Here is a 17,391-nt window from a genome sequence, read left to right as displayed (position 1 = left end):
TCCCCATTTTACAGATGAGGTCACTGAGGCCCAGAGAAGTGAAGTGACTTACCCAAAGTCACAGAGCTGACAGCTGGCGGAGCCGGGATTTGAACCCATGACCTCTGACTCCCAAGCCTGGGCTCTTTCCACTGAGCCACGTTGCTTCGGCTCCAACGATAACGATCATCATCATTATCATCATGATAATCACTGGGGAATTTGTTAAGCGCTTACTATGTGGCGACACTGTGAGCCCACTGTTGGGTAGGGACTGTCTCTATATGTTGCCAACTTGGACTTCCCAAGCACTTCGTTCAGTGCTCTGCACACAGTAAGCGCTCAATAAATACGATTGATTGATTGATTAATTGATATCCTATTTATTTTATTTTGTTAATATGTTTGGTTTTGTTCTCTGTCTCCCCCTTTTAGACTGTGAGCCCACTGTTGGGTAGGGACTGTCTCTATATGTTGCCAACTTGGACTTCCCAAGCGCTTAGTCCAGTGCTCTGCACACAGTAAGCGCTCAATAAATACGATTGATTGATTGATTGATATCCTATTTATTTTATTTTGTTAGTATGTTTGGTTTTGTTCTCTGTCTCCCCCTTTTAGACTGTGAGCCCACTGTTGGGTAGGGACTGTCTCTCTATGTTGCCAACTTGGACTTCCCAAGCGCTTAGTCCAGTGCTCTGCACACAGTAAGCGCTCAATAAATACGACTGATTGATTGATTGATATCCTATTAATTTTACTTTGGTAATACGTTTGGTTTTGTTCTCTGTCTCCCCCTTTTAGACTGTGAGCCCACTGTTGGGTAGGGACTGTCTCTCTGTGTTGCCAACTTGGACTTCCCAAGCGCTTCGTCCAGTGCTCTGCACACAGTAAGCGCTCAATAAGTACGATTGATTGATTGATTGATTGATATCCTATTTATTTTATTTTGTTAATATGTTTGGTTTTGTTCTCTGTCTCCCCCTTTTAGACTGTGAGCCCACTGTTGGGTAGGGACTGTCTCTCTATATTGCCAACTTGGACTTCCCGAGTGCTTAGTCCAGTGCTCTGCACACAGTAAGCGCTCAATAAATACGATTGATTGATTGATTGATATCCTATTTATTTTAATATGTTTGGTTTTATTCTCTGTCTTCCTCCTTCTAGACTGTGAGCCCGCTGTTGCGTAGGGACCGCCTCTAGATGTTGCCAACTTGGACTTCCCAAGCGCTTCGTCCAGTGCTCCGCACACAGTAAGTGCTCACTAAATATGATTGATTGACTGATTGATTGATTGAATGGGATGAACGAAGGGCTCTCCGGGGTCCGGCCGGAGGCGCTTACCGAGTAACGGTCTCCAGAAAGCTGCGGGTGAAGAAATGGTTGCAGATGTTGCCGGCGCTATAGACCAGGCTTCCGTCGGGGTTGCGCGCCTGGACGGTCTCGGGCCCGATTTCGCTGTACTCCACCACCTGGAAGACCCCGTCCACCTGGCAAACCACCCCCACGGGCTCCGCGGGATACGCCTTCTCCACCACCTGCAGCCGAGGGAAAACCGGGAAAGGCCGCTCAGTCACGGAAGCGGCGGGCGGGAAGAGCCCGGGAACCGGGGGGCCTGGGTTCGAATCCCGGCTCCGCCACGGGTCTGCTGAAGTCACTTCTCCGGGCCTCCTCCGGAAACCGGGATCTATATTTTATTTATTTGGGCTGATGTCACTTCTCCGGGCCTCCTCCGGGAACCGGGATCTATATTTTATTTATTTGTACTGCTGTCCGCCTCCCCCTCTCTGGACTGGGAGCTCGCTGTGGGCAGGGACTGTCACTGTTTATTAATAATGATCATGGCATTTGTTAAGCGCTTACTATGTGCAAAGCACTGTTCTAAACGCTGGGGGAGATACAAGGCGATCAGGTTGTCCCACGTGTGTGAGCCCACTGTTGGGTAGGGACTGTCTCTATGTGTTGCCAATTTGTACTTCCCAAGCGCTTAGTACAGTGCTCTGCACATAGTAAGCGCTCAATAAATACGATTGATTGATAAATAAATAAATACGATTGATTGATTGTTAAGCGCTTACAATGTGCAAAGCACTGTTCTAAACGCTGGGGGAGATACAAGGTGATCAGGTTGTCCCACATGTGTGAGCCCACTGTTGGGTAGGGACTGTCTCTATATGTTGCCAACTTGTACTTCCCAAGCGCTTAGTACAGTGCTCTGCACACAATAAGCGCTCAATAAATACGATTGATTGATTGATTGGGGCTCACAGTCTTAATCCCCATTTTACAGATGAGCTCACTGTGGCTCAGAGAAGCGAGCCCCTTCTAGACTGTTCTCCCCCTTCTAGACTGTGAGCCCGCTGTTGGGTCTCTATATGTTGCCAACTTGTACTTCCCAAGCGCTTAGTACAGTGCTCTGCACACAGTAAGTGCTCAATACGATTGAATGAATGAATGAAAGTGACTTACCCAAGGTCACACAGCAGACATGTGCGGGAGCAGGGATTAGAACCCATGACCTCCGACTCCCAAGCCCGTGCTCTTTCCATTGAGCGTATAGATCTGTAATTCTATTTATCTATTTTGACGGTATTTATTGTTTTGTTTTCTGTCTCCTTGACTGTGAGCTCGTTGTGGGCAGGGATTGTCACTGTTTAACGTGTATATATCTATAATTCTATTTATCTATTTTGACGGTATTTATTGTTTTGTTGTCTGTCTCAACTGTTAGCTCGTTGTGGGCAGGGATTGTCACTGTTTAATGATGTGTATATATCTATAATTCTATTTATCTATTTTGACGGTATTTATTGTTTTGTTGTCTGTCTCGACTGTGAGCTTGTTGTGGGCAGGGATTGTCACTGTTTAATGACGTATATATAGCTGTAATTCTATTTATCTATTCTGATGGTATTTATTGTTTTGTTGTCTGTCTCCTTCTTGACTGTGAGCTCGTTGTGGGCAGGGATTGTCACTGTTTAACGTGTATATATCTATAATTCTATTTATCTATTTTGACAGTATTTATTGTTTTGTTGTCTGTCTCGACTTAGCTCGTTGTGGGCAGGGATTGTCACTGTTTAATGATGTGTATATATCTATAATTCTATTTATCTATTTTGACGGTATTTATTGTTTTGTTGTCTGTCTCGACTGTGAGCTCGTTGTGGGCAGGGATTGTCACTGTTTAATGATGTATATATAGCTGTAATTCTATTTATCTATTTTGATGGTATTTATTGTTTTGTTGTCTGTCTCCTTCTTGACTGTGAGCTCGCTGTGGGCAGGGATTGTCACTGTTTAATGATGTGTATATATCTATAATTCTATTTATCTATTTTGATGGTATTTATTGTTCTGTTGTCTGTCTCTGCAGCTCGTTGTGGGCAGGGATTGTCACTGTTTAATGTGTATATATCTATAATTCTATTTATCTATTTTGATGGTATTTATTGTTTTGTTGTCTGTCTCCTTACTGTGAGCTTGCTGTGGGCAGGGATTGGCACTGTTTAATGATGCGTATATATCTATAATTCTATTTATCTATTTTAATGGCATTTATTGTTCTGTTGTCTGTCTTGACTGGTAGCTCGTTGTGGGCAGGGATTGTCACTGTTTAATGATGTGTATATATCTATAATATTTATCTATTTTGACGGTATTTATTGTTTTGTTGTCTGTCTCTGACTGTAGCTCGTTGTGGGCAGGGATTGTCACTGTTTAATGATGTATATATAGCTGTAATTCTGTTTATCTATTTTGATGGTATTTATTGTTTTGTTGTCTGTCTCCTTACTGTGAGCTTGTTGTGGGCAGGGATTGGCACTGTTTAATGATGCGTATATATCTATAATTCTATTTATCTATTTTAATGGCATTTATTGTTCTGTTGTCTGTCTTGACTGTTAGCTCGTTGTGGGCAGGGATTGTCATTGTTTAATGATGTGTATATATCCATAATATTTATCTATTTTGATGGTATTTATTGTTTTGTTGTCTGTCTCTGACTGTAGCTCGTTGTGGGCAGGGATTGTCACTGTTTAATGATGTATATATAGCTGTAATTCTATTTATCTATTTTGATGGTATTTATTGTTTTGTTGTCTGTCTCCTTCTTGACTGGGAGCTCGTTGTGGACAGGGATTGTCACTGTTTAATGATGTGTATATATCTATAATTCTATTTATCTATTTTAACGGTATTTATTGTTCTGTTGCCTGTCTCTTTGACTGTAGCTCGTTGTGGGCAGGGACTGTCACTGTTTAATGATGTATATATAGCTGTAATTCTATTTATTTTGATGGTATTTATTGTTTTGTTGTCTGTCTCCTTGACTGTGAGCCCTTTTGTTCTCTGTCTCCCCCTTCTAGACTGTGAGCCCACTGTTGGGTAGGGACTGTCTCTATATGTTCCCAACTTGTACTTCCCAGGTGCTTAGTACAGTGCTCTGCACATAGTAAGCGCTCAATACGATTGAATGAATGTATATGTATATACGTTTGTACGTGTTTATGACTATTTTACTTGTACAAAATTTATTCTATTTATTTTATTTGGTTAATATGTTTTGTTTTGTTGTCTGTCTCCCCCGTCTAGAATGTGAGCCCGCTGTTGGGTAGGGACCGTCTCTATATGTTGCCAACTTGGACTTCCCAAGCGCTTAGTCCAGTGCTCTGCACACAGTAAGCGCTCAATAAATACGACCGAATGAATGGATGAATGAATGTACTAAGCGCTTGGGAGAGGACAATATAACAGCAGACACAGTCCCCGCCCACCACGAGCTCACGTGGGGCTCACGGTTTCAATCCATGTATGTGTGTGTGTGTGTGTGTGTATGTATATACGTTTGTACATATTTATTACTCTATTTATTTATTTATTTTACTTGAACATATTTATTCTATTTATTTTATTTGGTTAATATGTTTTGTTTTGTTGTCTAAATATTATTGTTATAATATTAACAATATTAATTTGTTAATATGTTTTGTTTTTGTTTTTTGTTCAGTCCCTGTATATATGTACATACACATATATATATGTGTATGTGTGTGTGTATACATATATGTATATACATTTGTACATATTTATTACTCTATTTATTTTACTTGTACATATTTATTCTATTTATTTTATTTGGTTTATATGTTTTGTTGTCTATCTCCCCCTTCTAGCCTGTGAGCCCGCTGCTGGGTAGGGACCGTCTCTAGATGTTGCCAACTTGGACTTCCCAAGCGCTTAGCCCAGTGCTCTGCACACAGTAAGCGCTCAATAAATACGACTGACTGAATGAATGGATGGACGGATGAATGAACCCCCCTTTTCCAGATGAGGCCCAGAGACGTGAAGTGACTTGCCTAAGGTCGCCCGGCAGACAAGCGGCGGGGCCGGGATTCGAACCCACGATCTCCCGAGTCCCAGGCCCCGGTGCTAACCGCTACGCCAAGCGCGGGGTTGACGTAGAGGGGAGGGCGGGTAGGGGAAATGAGCCGACTTGTACTTCCCAAGCGCTTAGAACAGTGCTCTGCACACAGTAAGCGCTCAATAAATACGATTGATTGATTGATTAGAGGAAGGCCGGCGGGGTGGCACTCACTTTGGCTCCGCAGTCCGCCCCCCTCAGCACGCAGAAGCCGATGAAGACGGGGTCGGCCATTTTGACGAGGATGTTGTCCACACAGTAAACGTGAACGTACTGGATGCCCCGCTGCTCCATATCCTCCAGAATTCTGTTGTCCTCAAGGGCCCGATATAAACCTCCGTTGCCATCTACGACACGAGAGAAGCAGCCCCTGCCCTTTACTGTCAGTAATCATTGCGGTATTTGTTAAAGCGCGTACTACGTGCCAGGCGCTGTGCTAAGCGCCGGGGTGGATGCAAGCAAATCGGGCTGGACACGGTCCCCGTCCCGCAGGCCTAATCTGCATTTTCCAGATGAGGAAACTGAGGCACGGAGAAGTGAAGTGACTTGCTCAAGGCCGCGCAGCAGACAAGTGAGACTGTGAGCCCACTGTTGGGTCGGGACCGTCTCTATATGTTGCCAACTTGTACTTCCCAAGCGCTTAGTACAGTGCTCTGCACACAGTAAGCCCTCAATAAATACGATGGAATGAATGAATGAAAAGTGGTAGAGCCGGGATTTGAACCCATAACCTTTTGAGTCCCACATCCATGCTCTATCCACTGTGCCACGCTGCTTAAGAAGTACAGTTATTGTTGAGTGGTTACTTAGTGGTTACAGAGAAGCCGTGTAGCTCAGTGGAAAGAGCCCGGGCTTTGGAGTCAGAGGTCATGGGTTCAAATCCCGGCTCCGCCACCTGTCAGCTGTGTGACTTTGGGCAAGTCACTTAACTTCTCTGGGCCTCAGTTACCTCATCTGTAAAATGGGGATTAAGACTGTGAGCCCCCCGTGGGACAACCTGATCACCTTGGAACCTCCCCAGCGCTTAGAACAGTGCTTTGCACATAGAAGGGCTTAATAAATGCCATTATTATTATTATTATTACTACTCTGTGTCAAACGCCGGGCTAGATCAAGATAATTAGGTTGGACACAATCCCTGCCCAATCAACTGGGAAGGAACTGGGTTCTAATCCTGGCTTCGCCCCTTGTCTTCCTTCAATTGTATTTATTGAGCGCTTACTGCGTGCAAAGCACTGTACTAAGCGCTTGGGAGAGGACAATATAACAGCAGACACAGTCCCTGCCCACCATGAGCTCACGTGGGGCTCACAGGTTCAATCCCCCTTTCCCAGAGGAGGGAACAGAGGCCCATTCATTCATTCATTCAATTGTATTTATTGAGCGCTTACTGTGTGCAGAGTGCTGTACTAAGCGCTTGGGAAGTACAAGTCGGCAACATATGGGGAGGGGAGGAGGAGCAGAGGAAAAAGGGGGCTCAGTCTGGAAAGGCAACTGAATTCATTCATTCATTCAATCATATTTATTGAGCGCTTACTGTGTGCAGAGCACTATACTAAGCGCTTGGGAAATCCAAGTTGGCAACATATAGAGACGGTCCCTACCCAACAGTGGGCTCACAGTCTAGTTAGAACAGTGCCTTGCACATCGTAAGCGCTTAATAAATGCCGAACTCTTCCCACTGAGCCACCCTGCTTCTCTACAACACCACAATTCAATCGTATTTACTGGGCGCTTACTGTGTGCAGAGCACTATACTAAGCGCTTGGGAAGTACAAGTCAGCAACATATAGAGAAGCAGCGTGGCTCAGTGGAAAGAGCCTGGGCTTTGGAGTCAGAGGTCATGGGTTCGAATCCCAGCTCAGCCACAAGTCTGCTGTGTGACCTTGGGCAAGTCACTTAACTTCTCTAAGCCTCAGTGACCTCATCTGTAAAAATGGGGATGAAGACTGTGAGCCCCACGTGGGGCAACTTGATCACACTGTATCCCCCCCCCAGCGCTTAGAACAGTGCTTTGTCCATAGTAAGCGCTTAACAAATGCCATTATTATTATTATTATTATTATTATATAGAGACGGTCCCTACCCAACATTGGGCTCACGGTCTAGAAGGGGGAGATGATAACAAAACAAACCAACAGGTGTCAATCCCATCAGAATGAACAGAATTAGAGCTATAAGCACATCATTAATAAAATAGAGTAATAAATACGATTGATTGATGCTTTTAGACTGTGAGCCCACTGTTGGGTAAGGACTGTCTCTATATGTTGCCAATTTGTACTTCCCAAGCGCTTAGTACAGTGCTCTGCACATAGTAAGCGCTCAATAAATACGATTGATGATGATGATGATGATTGATTGGTTTCTCCTCGGAGTCTCCAGGGGCAAGGCTGGGCCCTGAACTGGCTTCCAAGGCCTGGGGCCACCCCGAAATAATAACAATAATAATAATACTGGCATTTATTAAGCGCTTACTATGTGCAAAGCACTGTTCTAAGCGCTGGGGAGGTTGCAAGGTGATCAGGTTGTCCCTCGGGGGGGCTCACAGTCTTCATCCCCGTTTCACAGAGGAGGGAACTGAGGGCCTCGATAGCCCGGGGTTCCCCTTCTTCTTCCCTAGGCACTTTCCAGGGTATCAGATTGAGCTCCCCTCCCACCAGGGCGCAGACCGCCGGGCCTCCCGGCCCCGCAGCCTCCTTTTTCTCCCCCCCATCATCATCATCATCATCATCAATCGTATTTATTGAGCGCTTACTGTGTGCAGAGCACTGTACTAAGCGCTTGGGAAGTCCAAATTGGCAACATACAGAGGCAGTCCCTACCCAACAGTGGGCTCACAGGCTAAGACCCTCCGCGGGCGGTGCAGGAAGGCCGCAGCCTCCGTTTTTTTCCCCCCCCCATCGTGGTCCGCGGGCGGAATACCTGGGGCCATGGCTATTTTGTCCTTCCGCTCCAGGATGGCCTTGCCGTCGAAGGTGACGGCGGGCAGCATCCTCTGCTCAAACATCACCACGTCGGACGGGTCCAGGCCGAAGTAGCCGTGCTCCTCGAAGAACCGGGCCGTGGGCCCCAGGGTGAACTCGCTCGTCATGATGTACCTGGGGGGGCAAAACCCCTCGGGGCCGTGAGGCGAGGGGCGGCCACCGCCCCCTCCGCCCCCCTCCAAAGCAGCGCGGCCTCCCGAAAGAGCTGGGGCTCCAGATGTTGCCGACTTGGGCTTCCCAAGCGCTTAGCACAGCGCTCTGCACGCAGTAAGCGCTCAATAAATACGATTGACTGATTGGGCCTGGGAGGGAGGGAACCCGGGTTCTCAGTTCTGCTCCACTACTTGTCTGCAGGGTGACTCTGGGCAAGCCGCTTAATTCTCTGGGCCTCAGTGACCTCATCTGGAAAATGGGGGTTAAGTCTGTGAGCCCCACGTGGGACAACCTGATTATCTTCTATCTTCTATCTTAGAACAGTGCTTGGCACATAGTAAGTGCTTAACAAATACCATCATTATTACTATTATTATTTTTATTCTCAGGGCCTCAGTGCCCTCATCTGGAAAATGGGGATTAAGTCTGTGAGCCCCACGTGGGACAACCTGATTATCTTCTATCTTCAAACAGTGCTTGGCACATAGCGCTTAACAAATACCATCATTATTCCTATTATTATTTTTATTCTCAGGGCCTCAGTGCCCTCATCTGGAAAATGGGGGTTAAATCTGTGCGCCCCAAGTGCGCCCTGATTATCTTCTATCTAATCTTCTATCTTCGAACAGTGCTTGGCACATAGTAAGCGCTTAACAAATACCGTCATCATTACTATTATTATTTTTATTCTCAGGGCCTCAGTGCCCCCATCTGGAAAACGGGGATTAAGTCTGTGAGCCCCACGTGGGGCAACCTGATTATCTTCTATCTAGATTATCTTCTATCTTCGAACAGTGCTTGGCACATAGTAAGCGCTTAACAAATACCGTCATTATTACTATTATTATTTTTATTCTCAGGGCCTCAGTGCCCTCATCTGGAAAATGGGGATTAAGTCTGTGAGCCCCACGTGGGACAACCTGATTATCTTCTATCTTCGAACAGTGCTTGGCACATAGTAAGCGCTTAACAAATACCGTCATTATTACTATTATTATTTTTATTCTCAGGGCCTCAGTGCCCTCATCTGGAAAACGGGGATTAAGTCTGTGACCCCCACATGGGACAACCTGATTATCTTCTATCTAGATAATCTTCTATCTTTGAACACTGCTTGGCACATAGTAAGCGCTTAACAAATACCGTCATTATTACTATTATTATTTTTATTCTCAGGGCCTCAGTGCCCTCATCTGGAAAATGGGGGTTAAATCTGTGCGCCCCAAGTGGGACAACCTGATTATCTTCTATCTAATCTTCTATCTTCGAACAGTGCTTGGTACATAGTAAGCGCTTAACAAATACCGTCATTATTACTATTATTATTTTTATTCTCAGGGCCTCAGTGCCCTCATCTGGAAAACGGGGATTAAGTCTGTGAGCCCCACGTGGGACAACCTGATTATCTTCTATCTAATCTTCTATCTTCGAACAGTGCTTGGCACATAGTAAGCGCTTAACAAATACCGTCATTATTACTATTATTATTTTTATTCTCAGGGCCTCAGTGCCCTCATCTGGAAAATGGGGGTTAAGTCTGTGAGCCCCACATGGGACAACCTGATTATCTTCTATCTAGATTACCTTCTATCTTCGAACAGTGCTTGGCACATAGTAAGCGCTTAACAAATACCATCATTATTAGTATTATTATTTTTATTCTCAGGGCCTCAGTGCCCTCATCTGGAAAACGGGGATTAAGTCTGTGAGCCCCACGTGGGACAACCTGATTATCTTCTATCTAATCTTCTATCTTCGAACAGTGCTTGGCACATAGTAAGCGCTTAACAAATACCGTCATTATTACTATTATTATTTTTATTCTCAGGGCCTCAGTGCCCTCATCTGGAAAACGGGGATTAAGTCTGTGAGCCCCATGTGGGACAACCTGATTGTCTTCTATCTAGATTATCTTCTATCTTCGAACAGTGCTTGGCACATAGTAAGCGCTTAACAAATACCGTCATTATTACTATTATTATTTTTATTCTCAGGGCCTCAGTGCCCTCATCTGGAAAACGGGGATTAAGTCTGTGAGCCCCACGTGGGACACCCTGATTATCTTCTATCTAGATTATCTTCTATCTTCAAACAGTGCTTGGCACATAGTAAGCGCTTAACAAATACCGTCATTATTACTATTATTATTTTTATTCTCAGGGCCTCAGTGCCCTCATCTGGAAAATGGGGATTAAGTCTGTGAGCCCCACGTGGGACAACCTGATTACCTTCTATCTACCCCAGCACAGGGGTCGTTGGTTCTAATCCCGCCTCTGCCTTTTATCAGCTGTGTGACTTTGGGAAAGTCACTTCACTTCTCTGGGCCTCAGTGACCTCATCTGGAAAATGGGGATTAAGACTGTGAGCCCCACATGGGACACCCTGATTACCTTGTATCTACCCCAGCGCTTAGAACAGCGCTTGACACATAGTAAGCGCTTAACAAATACCATCATTATTACTATTATTCTTCTCAGGGCCTCAGTGCCCTCATCTGTAAAATGGGGATTAAGTCTGTGAGCCCCACGTGGGACAACCTGATTAAGCAGTGTGGCTCAGTGGAAAGAGCCTGGGCTTTGGAGTCAGAGGTCATGGGTTCAAATCCCAGCTCCGCCACTTGTCAGCTGTGTGACTTTGGGCAAGTCACTTAACTTCTCTGTGCCTCAGTTACCTCATCTGTAAAATGGGGATTAAGACTGTGAGCGCCCCCGTGCAACAACCTGATCACCTTGTAATCTCCCCAGTGCTTAGAACAGTGCTTTACACATAGTAAGCACTTAATAAATGCCATTATTTTTTTTTCCTATCTATCTACCCCAGTGCAGGGGTTGTTGGTTCTAATCCCGCCTCTGCCTTTTATCAGCTGTGTGACTTTGGGGAAGTCACTTCACTTCTCTGGGCCTCAGTGACCTCATCTGGAAAATGGGGATTAAGATTGTGAGCCCCACATGGGACAACCTGGTTACCTTGTATCTACCCCAGTGCTTAGAACAGTGCTTAGCACATAGTAAGCGCTTAACAGATACCATCATTATTATTATTATTATTATTATTTTTATTCTCTGGGTCTCAGTGATCTCGCTACTCTTTTACTCCAACCCAGCCCGCACATTTTGCTCCTCCAATGTCGAGCTTTTCACTCTCCCTCCATCTCGTCTCTCTTGCCTCCGTCCTCTCGCTCACGTCCCGCTTCTGGCCTGGAATGCCCTCCCTTCCCAAATCCCACAGCCGATGACTCTCCCCCGCTTCAAAGCCGTATGGAAGGCACATCTCCTCCAGGCAGCCTTCCCTGACTAAATCCTCATTTTCTTTCTTCCCCACTCCATTCTGCATCGCCCAGCCTCCCGGCACTTATGGCCATTTCCACAACTTATCGGTTTATAGTAACGTCCAACTCCCCCTCCTGAATCTAAGCTCACTGCGGGCAGGGAATGTGTATTATCTCGTTGTGTTGTTCTCTCCCAAGTGCTTAGTGCAGTGCTCTGCACGCGCTAAGCGCTCACCAAATACGACGTTGATTGGGAGAGTACTATAAAACAGAATTAGCTTAATAAAGACAGTGACGGTTACGAAGCAGCATGGTTTGGTGGGGAGAACACGGGCTTGGGAGTCAGAAGGACCTGGGTTCTGCTCCTGTCTCTGCCTCATGTCGGCTGTGTGACCTTGGATAAGTCACTACACTAGCTGGAAAATGGGGATTGGGACCGTGAGCCCCACGTGGGACAGGGACTGTGTCCAATCTGTTGATCTTGTATCTTCTCCGGCGCTTAAAACAGTGCTTGACACATAGTAAGTGCTTGGCGTAGTGGCTAAACCCCGGGCCCGGGAATCAGAGGGTCACGGGTTCTAATCCCGGCTCCCCCACCTGTCTGCTGGGTGACCTTGGGCAAGCCACTTCACTTCTCCGGGCCTCAGTTACCTCACCCGTAAAATGGGGATTGAGATTGTGAGTCTCAGGTGGGACAGGGACTGTCTCCGACCTGATTTGCTTGTATCCACCCCTGGCACTTAACGAATATTACAATTAATTAATCAACTTTAGTGCTCAGTACACTGCACGGCACGTGGGCAGTGCTTACTCCAATCAATCAATGGCATTTATTGAGCATTTACTACGTGCAGAACACTGTTCTAAGCACTTGGAAGAGGACGGTTCACCAGAATTAGCTTAAACACGGCAATGATTGTGAGAAGCAGCGAGGCTCGATGGAAAGAGCCCGGGCTTTGGAGTCGGAGGTCATGGATTCAAATACTGGCACTGCCACTTGTCAGCTGTGTGACTTTGGGCAAGTCACTTCACTTCTCTGCGCCTCAGTTCCCTCCTCTGTAAAATGGGGATTAAGGCTGTGACCGCCCCCGTGGGACAACCTGATCATCTTGTAACCTCCCCAGCGCTTAGAACAGTGCTTTGCACATAGTAAGCGCTTAGTAAATGCTATCATTAATGATTATTCTGCGTTGTCCCGGCTCACTACCTTTATTCATCCTCCCTCCCGTCCCCACAGCACGCGTGTATCTTTAATTTATTTATTATTTTATGTATATTAACGTCCATCTCCCCCTCTGTGAGCTCACTGTTGGCAGGGAATGTGTTCTGTTTTGTAGCATCCTCTCCCAAACGCTTAGTACACGGCTTCGCACAGAGTAAGCGCTCAATGAATCCGACTGAATTATTCTTTGGTGCAAGGCTTCAAGGCCCTACTGAGAGCTCACCTCCTCCAGGAGGCCTTCCCAGACTGAGCCCCTTCCTTCCCCTCCCCCTCATCCCCCTCTCCATCCCCCCCATCCTACCTCCTTCCCTTCCCCACAGCACCTGTATATATGGACATATGTTTGTACATATTTATTACTCTATTTATCTATTTCTTTTACTTGTACCTATCTATTCTATTTATTTTATTTCGTTAGTACGTTTGGTTTTGTCCTCTGTCTCCCCCTTTTAGACTGTGAGAACCACTGTCGGGTAGGGACTGTCTCTATATGTTGCCAAATTGTACTTCCCAAGCGCTGAGTCCAGTGCTCTGCACACAGTAGGCGCTCAATAAATACGATTGATGATGATGATGATGACGACGATGAACAGGGCTTTGATGATGATGAAATAGAATAGATATGTATGTATATTAACGTCCACCTCCCCCCACCCCCGTGAGCTCACTGTTGGCAGGGAATGTGTTCTAGCTTGTAGCATCCTCTCCCAAATGCTTAGTACACGGCTTCGCATAGAGTAAGCGCTCAATACATCCGACTGAATTATTCTTTGGTGCAACCGGGCTTTGTACACAGTAAACGCTCAGTAAGTACAACTGAATGAAACCCACCAGGGCACGGTACATCTGCTGCCAGATTTCTGGCCGGCCAGCTCCTCCACCCGGCGAATCCTCTCGGCCTGAAGCTGGTAGAGGGTCTTCCCGCTGGGCAGCCCCACGCTGTACATCCCCTTGGGGTACGTCACCCCAAGACGGGTCCCCTGTCCCCCCGCCAGCAGCAGAACGGCCACTCTGTTCTGGGCGATCTGGTGGAAACCTGCGGGGAGCAAAAGCGAAACGCTCATTCAGTCGTATTTATTGAGCGCTGACTCCGTGCAAAGCACTGTACTAAGCGTTTGGACGTGAGAAGCAGCGTGGCCTTGGGGGTAAATAATAATAATGATGGCATTTATTAGCACTGGGGAGGTTACGGCGTGAGGTTACGCGCTGAGACGCAGCGTGGCTCAGTGGAAAGGGCCCGGGCTTCGGGAGTCAGAGGTCATGGATTCAAATCCCGGCCCCGCCACTTGTCAGCTGTGTGACTCTGGGCAAGTCACTTCACTTCTCTGGGCCTCAGTGACCTCCTCTGTCAAATGGGGATTAAGACTGTGAGCCCCCCAAGGGACAACCTGATCACCTTGTAACCTCCCCAGCGTTTTAGACTGTGAGCCCACTGTTGGGCAGGGACTGTCTCTATATGTTGCCAACTTGTACTTCCCAAGTGCTTAGTACAGTGCTCTGCCCACAGTAAGCGCTCAATAAATACGATTGATGATGATGATGATAGAACAGTGCTTTGCACATAGTAAGCGCTTAATAAATGCCATTATTATTATTCCTATTATTACAAGGTGATCAGGTTGTCCCACGGGGGGCTCAGTCTTAATCCCCATTTTCCAGATGAGGTAACTGAGGCCCAGAGAAGTGAAGTGACTTGCCCAAAGTCACACAGCTGACAACTGGCGGAGCCGGGATTTGAACCCCTGACCTCTGACTCCAAGCCCGGGCCTAGGAGTCAGAGGATCTGGGTTCTAATCCCAGCTCTGCCGCTTATCTGCTAGGTGACTTTGGGCAAGTCAGTTCACTTTTCTGGGCCTCAGTTCCCTCATCTGAAAAATGGGGATGGAGACGGTGAGCCCCACGGGGGACGGGGACTGCGTCCAACCCGATTTGCTTATATCCACCCCAGCGCTTAGTACAGTGCCTGGCACATAGTAAGCGCTTAACAAACACTGACTTGGCACCTGTCCACATGTTTTGTTTTGTTCTCTGTCTCCCCTTTCTAGACTGTGAGCCCGCTGTTGGGTAGGGACCGTCTCTACATGTTGCCAACTTGGACTTCCCAAGCGCTTAGTCCAGTGCTCTGCACACAGTAAGCGCTCAATAAATACGACTGAATGAATGAAACACCATCATTATTATCATTATAAATAAAATGGGGCCGGGCGTCAGAAGATCAAGGGTTCTAATCCCTGTCTGCTGTGTGACCTGGGGCAAGTCACTTCTGTGGACCTCAATTACCTCATCTGGAAAATGGGAATTAAGACGGGGAGCCCCATGTGGGACAGGGACCTGACTGAGTCATATCCACCCCAGCACTGAAAACAGTGCTTGACTCATAGTAAGCGCTCCACGGATACCATTATAAAAAAAAAAAAATTACAAACCTGTTGCTCACTGCCCCCTTAGTGTCTGCCCAAGGAAACTAGCAAAAATAACCGTTGTTTAAAGCAGGAATTCCATGGCACAAATTGTGTTTCCCAATTTGGTTGGTTATAATGTGGTTTAATGTGCTTACGAAGGAGAAAATCCCAGCTGAAAAGCAGTCCAGCCATGGCCTTCACCAGTGCTGGCTCACTTAGACCAACGCGAGGCAGTGGGGCTCGGTGGAAAGAGCCCGGGTTTGGGAGTCAGAGGGTGTGGGTTCTAATCCCGACTCCGCCGCTTGTCAGTTGTGTGACCTTGGGCAAGTCGCTTCACTTCTCTGAGCCTGTCACCTCATCTGTACAATGGAGATGACGACTGTGAGCCCCACGTGGGACAACCCGATCACCTTGTAGCCCCCCTAGCACTTAGAACAGTGCTTTGCACATAGTAAGCGCTTAACAAATGCCATCATTATTATTATTATTATTACCAACGATCGATCAATGCACGGTATTTATAAGAGCGGTATCAAGCTGCTCACTATGTGTCAAGCACTGCATTAAACACTTTTGCCCTGCCAGGCCCTCCCAGGAAGCACTTCTGCCCCTCGGGGCCTCCCAGGCGGGGCTTCGGCCTCCCGGAGCCTGCCCAAACAGGGCTTCTGCCCCCCAGTACCTACCAAGGCAGGGCTTCTGCCCGCCAGGACCTACCCAGGCAGGGCTTCTGCCCCTTAGGGCCTATCTGGGTGGGGCCTGGGCACCCCCAGGGCCTCCCAGGCAGGGCTTCTGCCCTCTAGGATCTATCCAGGCAGGGATTCTGCCCCCCAGGACCTACCCAGGCAGGGCTTCTGCCCCCGAGGACCTACCCAGGCAGGGCTTCTGCACCCCAGGACCTACCCAGGCAGGGCTTCTGCCCCTCAGGGCCTATCTGTCACCCCCAGGGCCTCCCAGGCAGGGCTTCTGCCCCCCAGGACTTACCCAGGCAGAGCATGGACACCCCAGGGCCTCCCAGGCAGGGCCTGGCCACCCCCAGGGCCTCCCAGGCAGGGCTTCTGCCCCCAGGACCTACCCAGGCAGGGCTTCTGCCCCCCCAGGACCTACCCAGGCAGGGCTTCTGCCCCCCCAGGACCTACCCAGGCAGGGCTTCTGCCCCCTAGGACCTACCCAGGCAGGGCTTCTGCCCCCGAGGACGTACCCAGGCAGGGCTTCTACCCCACAGGACCTACCCAGGCAGGGCTTCTGCCCCTCAGGGCCTATCTGGGCGGGGCCTGGGCACCCCCAGGACCTACCCAGGCAGGGCTTCTGCCCCCCAGGACCTACCCAGGCAGGGCTTCTGCCCCCTAGGACCTACCCAGGCAGGGCTTCTGCCCCTCAGGGCCTATCCGGGCGGGGCCTGGGCACCCCCAGGACCTACCCAGGCAGGGCTTCTGCCCCCCAGGACCTACCCAGGCAGGGCTTCTGCCCCCGAGGACCTACCCAGGCAGGGCTTCTACCCCACAGGACCTACCCAGGCAGGGCTTCTGCCCCTCAGGGCCTATCCGGGCGGGGCCTGGGCACCCCCAGGACCTACCCAGGCAGGGCTTCTGCTCCCCAGGACCTACCCAGGCAGGGCTTCTGCCCCCTAGGACCTACCCAGGCAGGGCTTCTGCCCCCTAGGACCTACCCAGGCAGGGCTTCTGCTCCCCAGGACCTACCCAGGCAGGGCTTCTGCCCCCGAGGACCTACCCAGGCATGGCTTCTGCCCCCCAGGACCTACCCAGGCAGGGCTTCTGCCCCCGAGGACCTACCCAGGCAGGGCTTCTGCCCCCCAGGACCTACCCAGGCAGGGCTTCTGCCCCTCAGGGCCTATCCGGGCAGGGCCTGGGCACCCCCAGGGCCTCCCAGGCAGGGCTTCTGCCCCCCAGGACCTACCCAGGCAGAGCATGGACACCCCAGGGCCTCCCAGGCATGGCATG

At 48.4% G+C, this 17,391-nt stretch overlaps 1 protein-coding gene across 1 annotated transcript in view; it reads right to left on the bottom strand.

The window, feature by feature from the left end:
* UAP1L1 (UDP-N-acetylglucosamine pyrophosphorylase 1 like 1) overlaps positions 1 to 17,391 on the bottom strand; it is a 37,382-nt gene that overhangs the window by 12,322 nt on the left and 7,669 nt on the right. Inside the window, exons 2-5 of the mRNA XM_038768021.1 lie at positions 13,863 to 14,067; positions 8,327 to 8,502; positions 5,576 to 5,748; positions 1,321 to 1,514 (exon numbers count right to left, since the gene is read on the bottom strand). Of these exons, the coding sequence (XP_038623949.1) occupies positions 1,321 to 1,514; positions 5,576 to 5,748; positions 8,327 to 8,502; positions 13,863 to 14,067 (748 nt within the window). The remainder of the gene's footprint in view (positions 1 to 1,320; positions 1,515 to 5,575; positions 5,749 to 8,326; positions 8,503 to 13,862; positions 14,068 to 17,391) is intronic.

This window comes from Tachyglossus aculeatus, chromosome 27 (genome assembly GCF_015852505.1).
Source record: "Tachyglossus aculeatus isolate mTacAcu1 chromosome 27, mTacAcu1.pri, whole genome shotgun sequence".
Lineage (NCBI taxonomy): Eukaryota > Metazoa > Chordata > Mammalia > Monotremata > Tachyglossidae > Tachyglossus > Tachyglossus aculeatus.
This window is presented reverse-complemented; position numbering and strand designations above follow the sequence as displayed.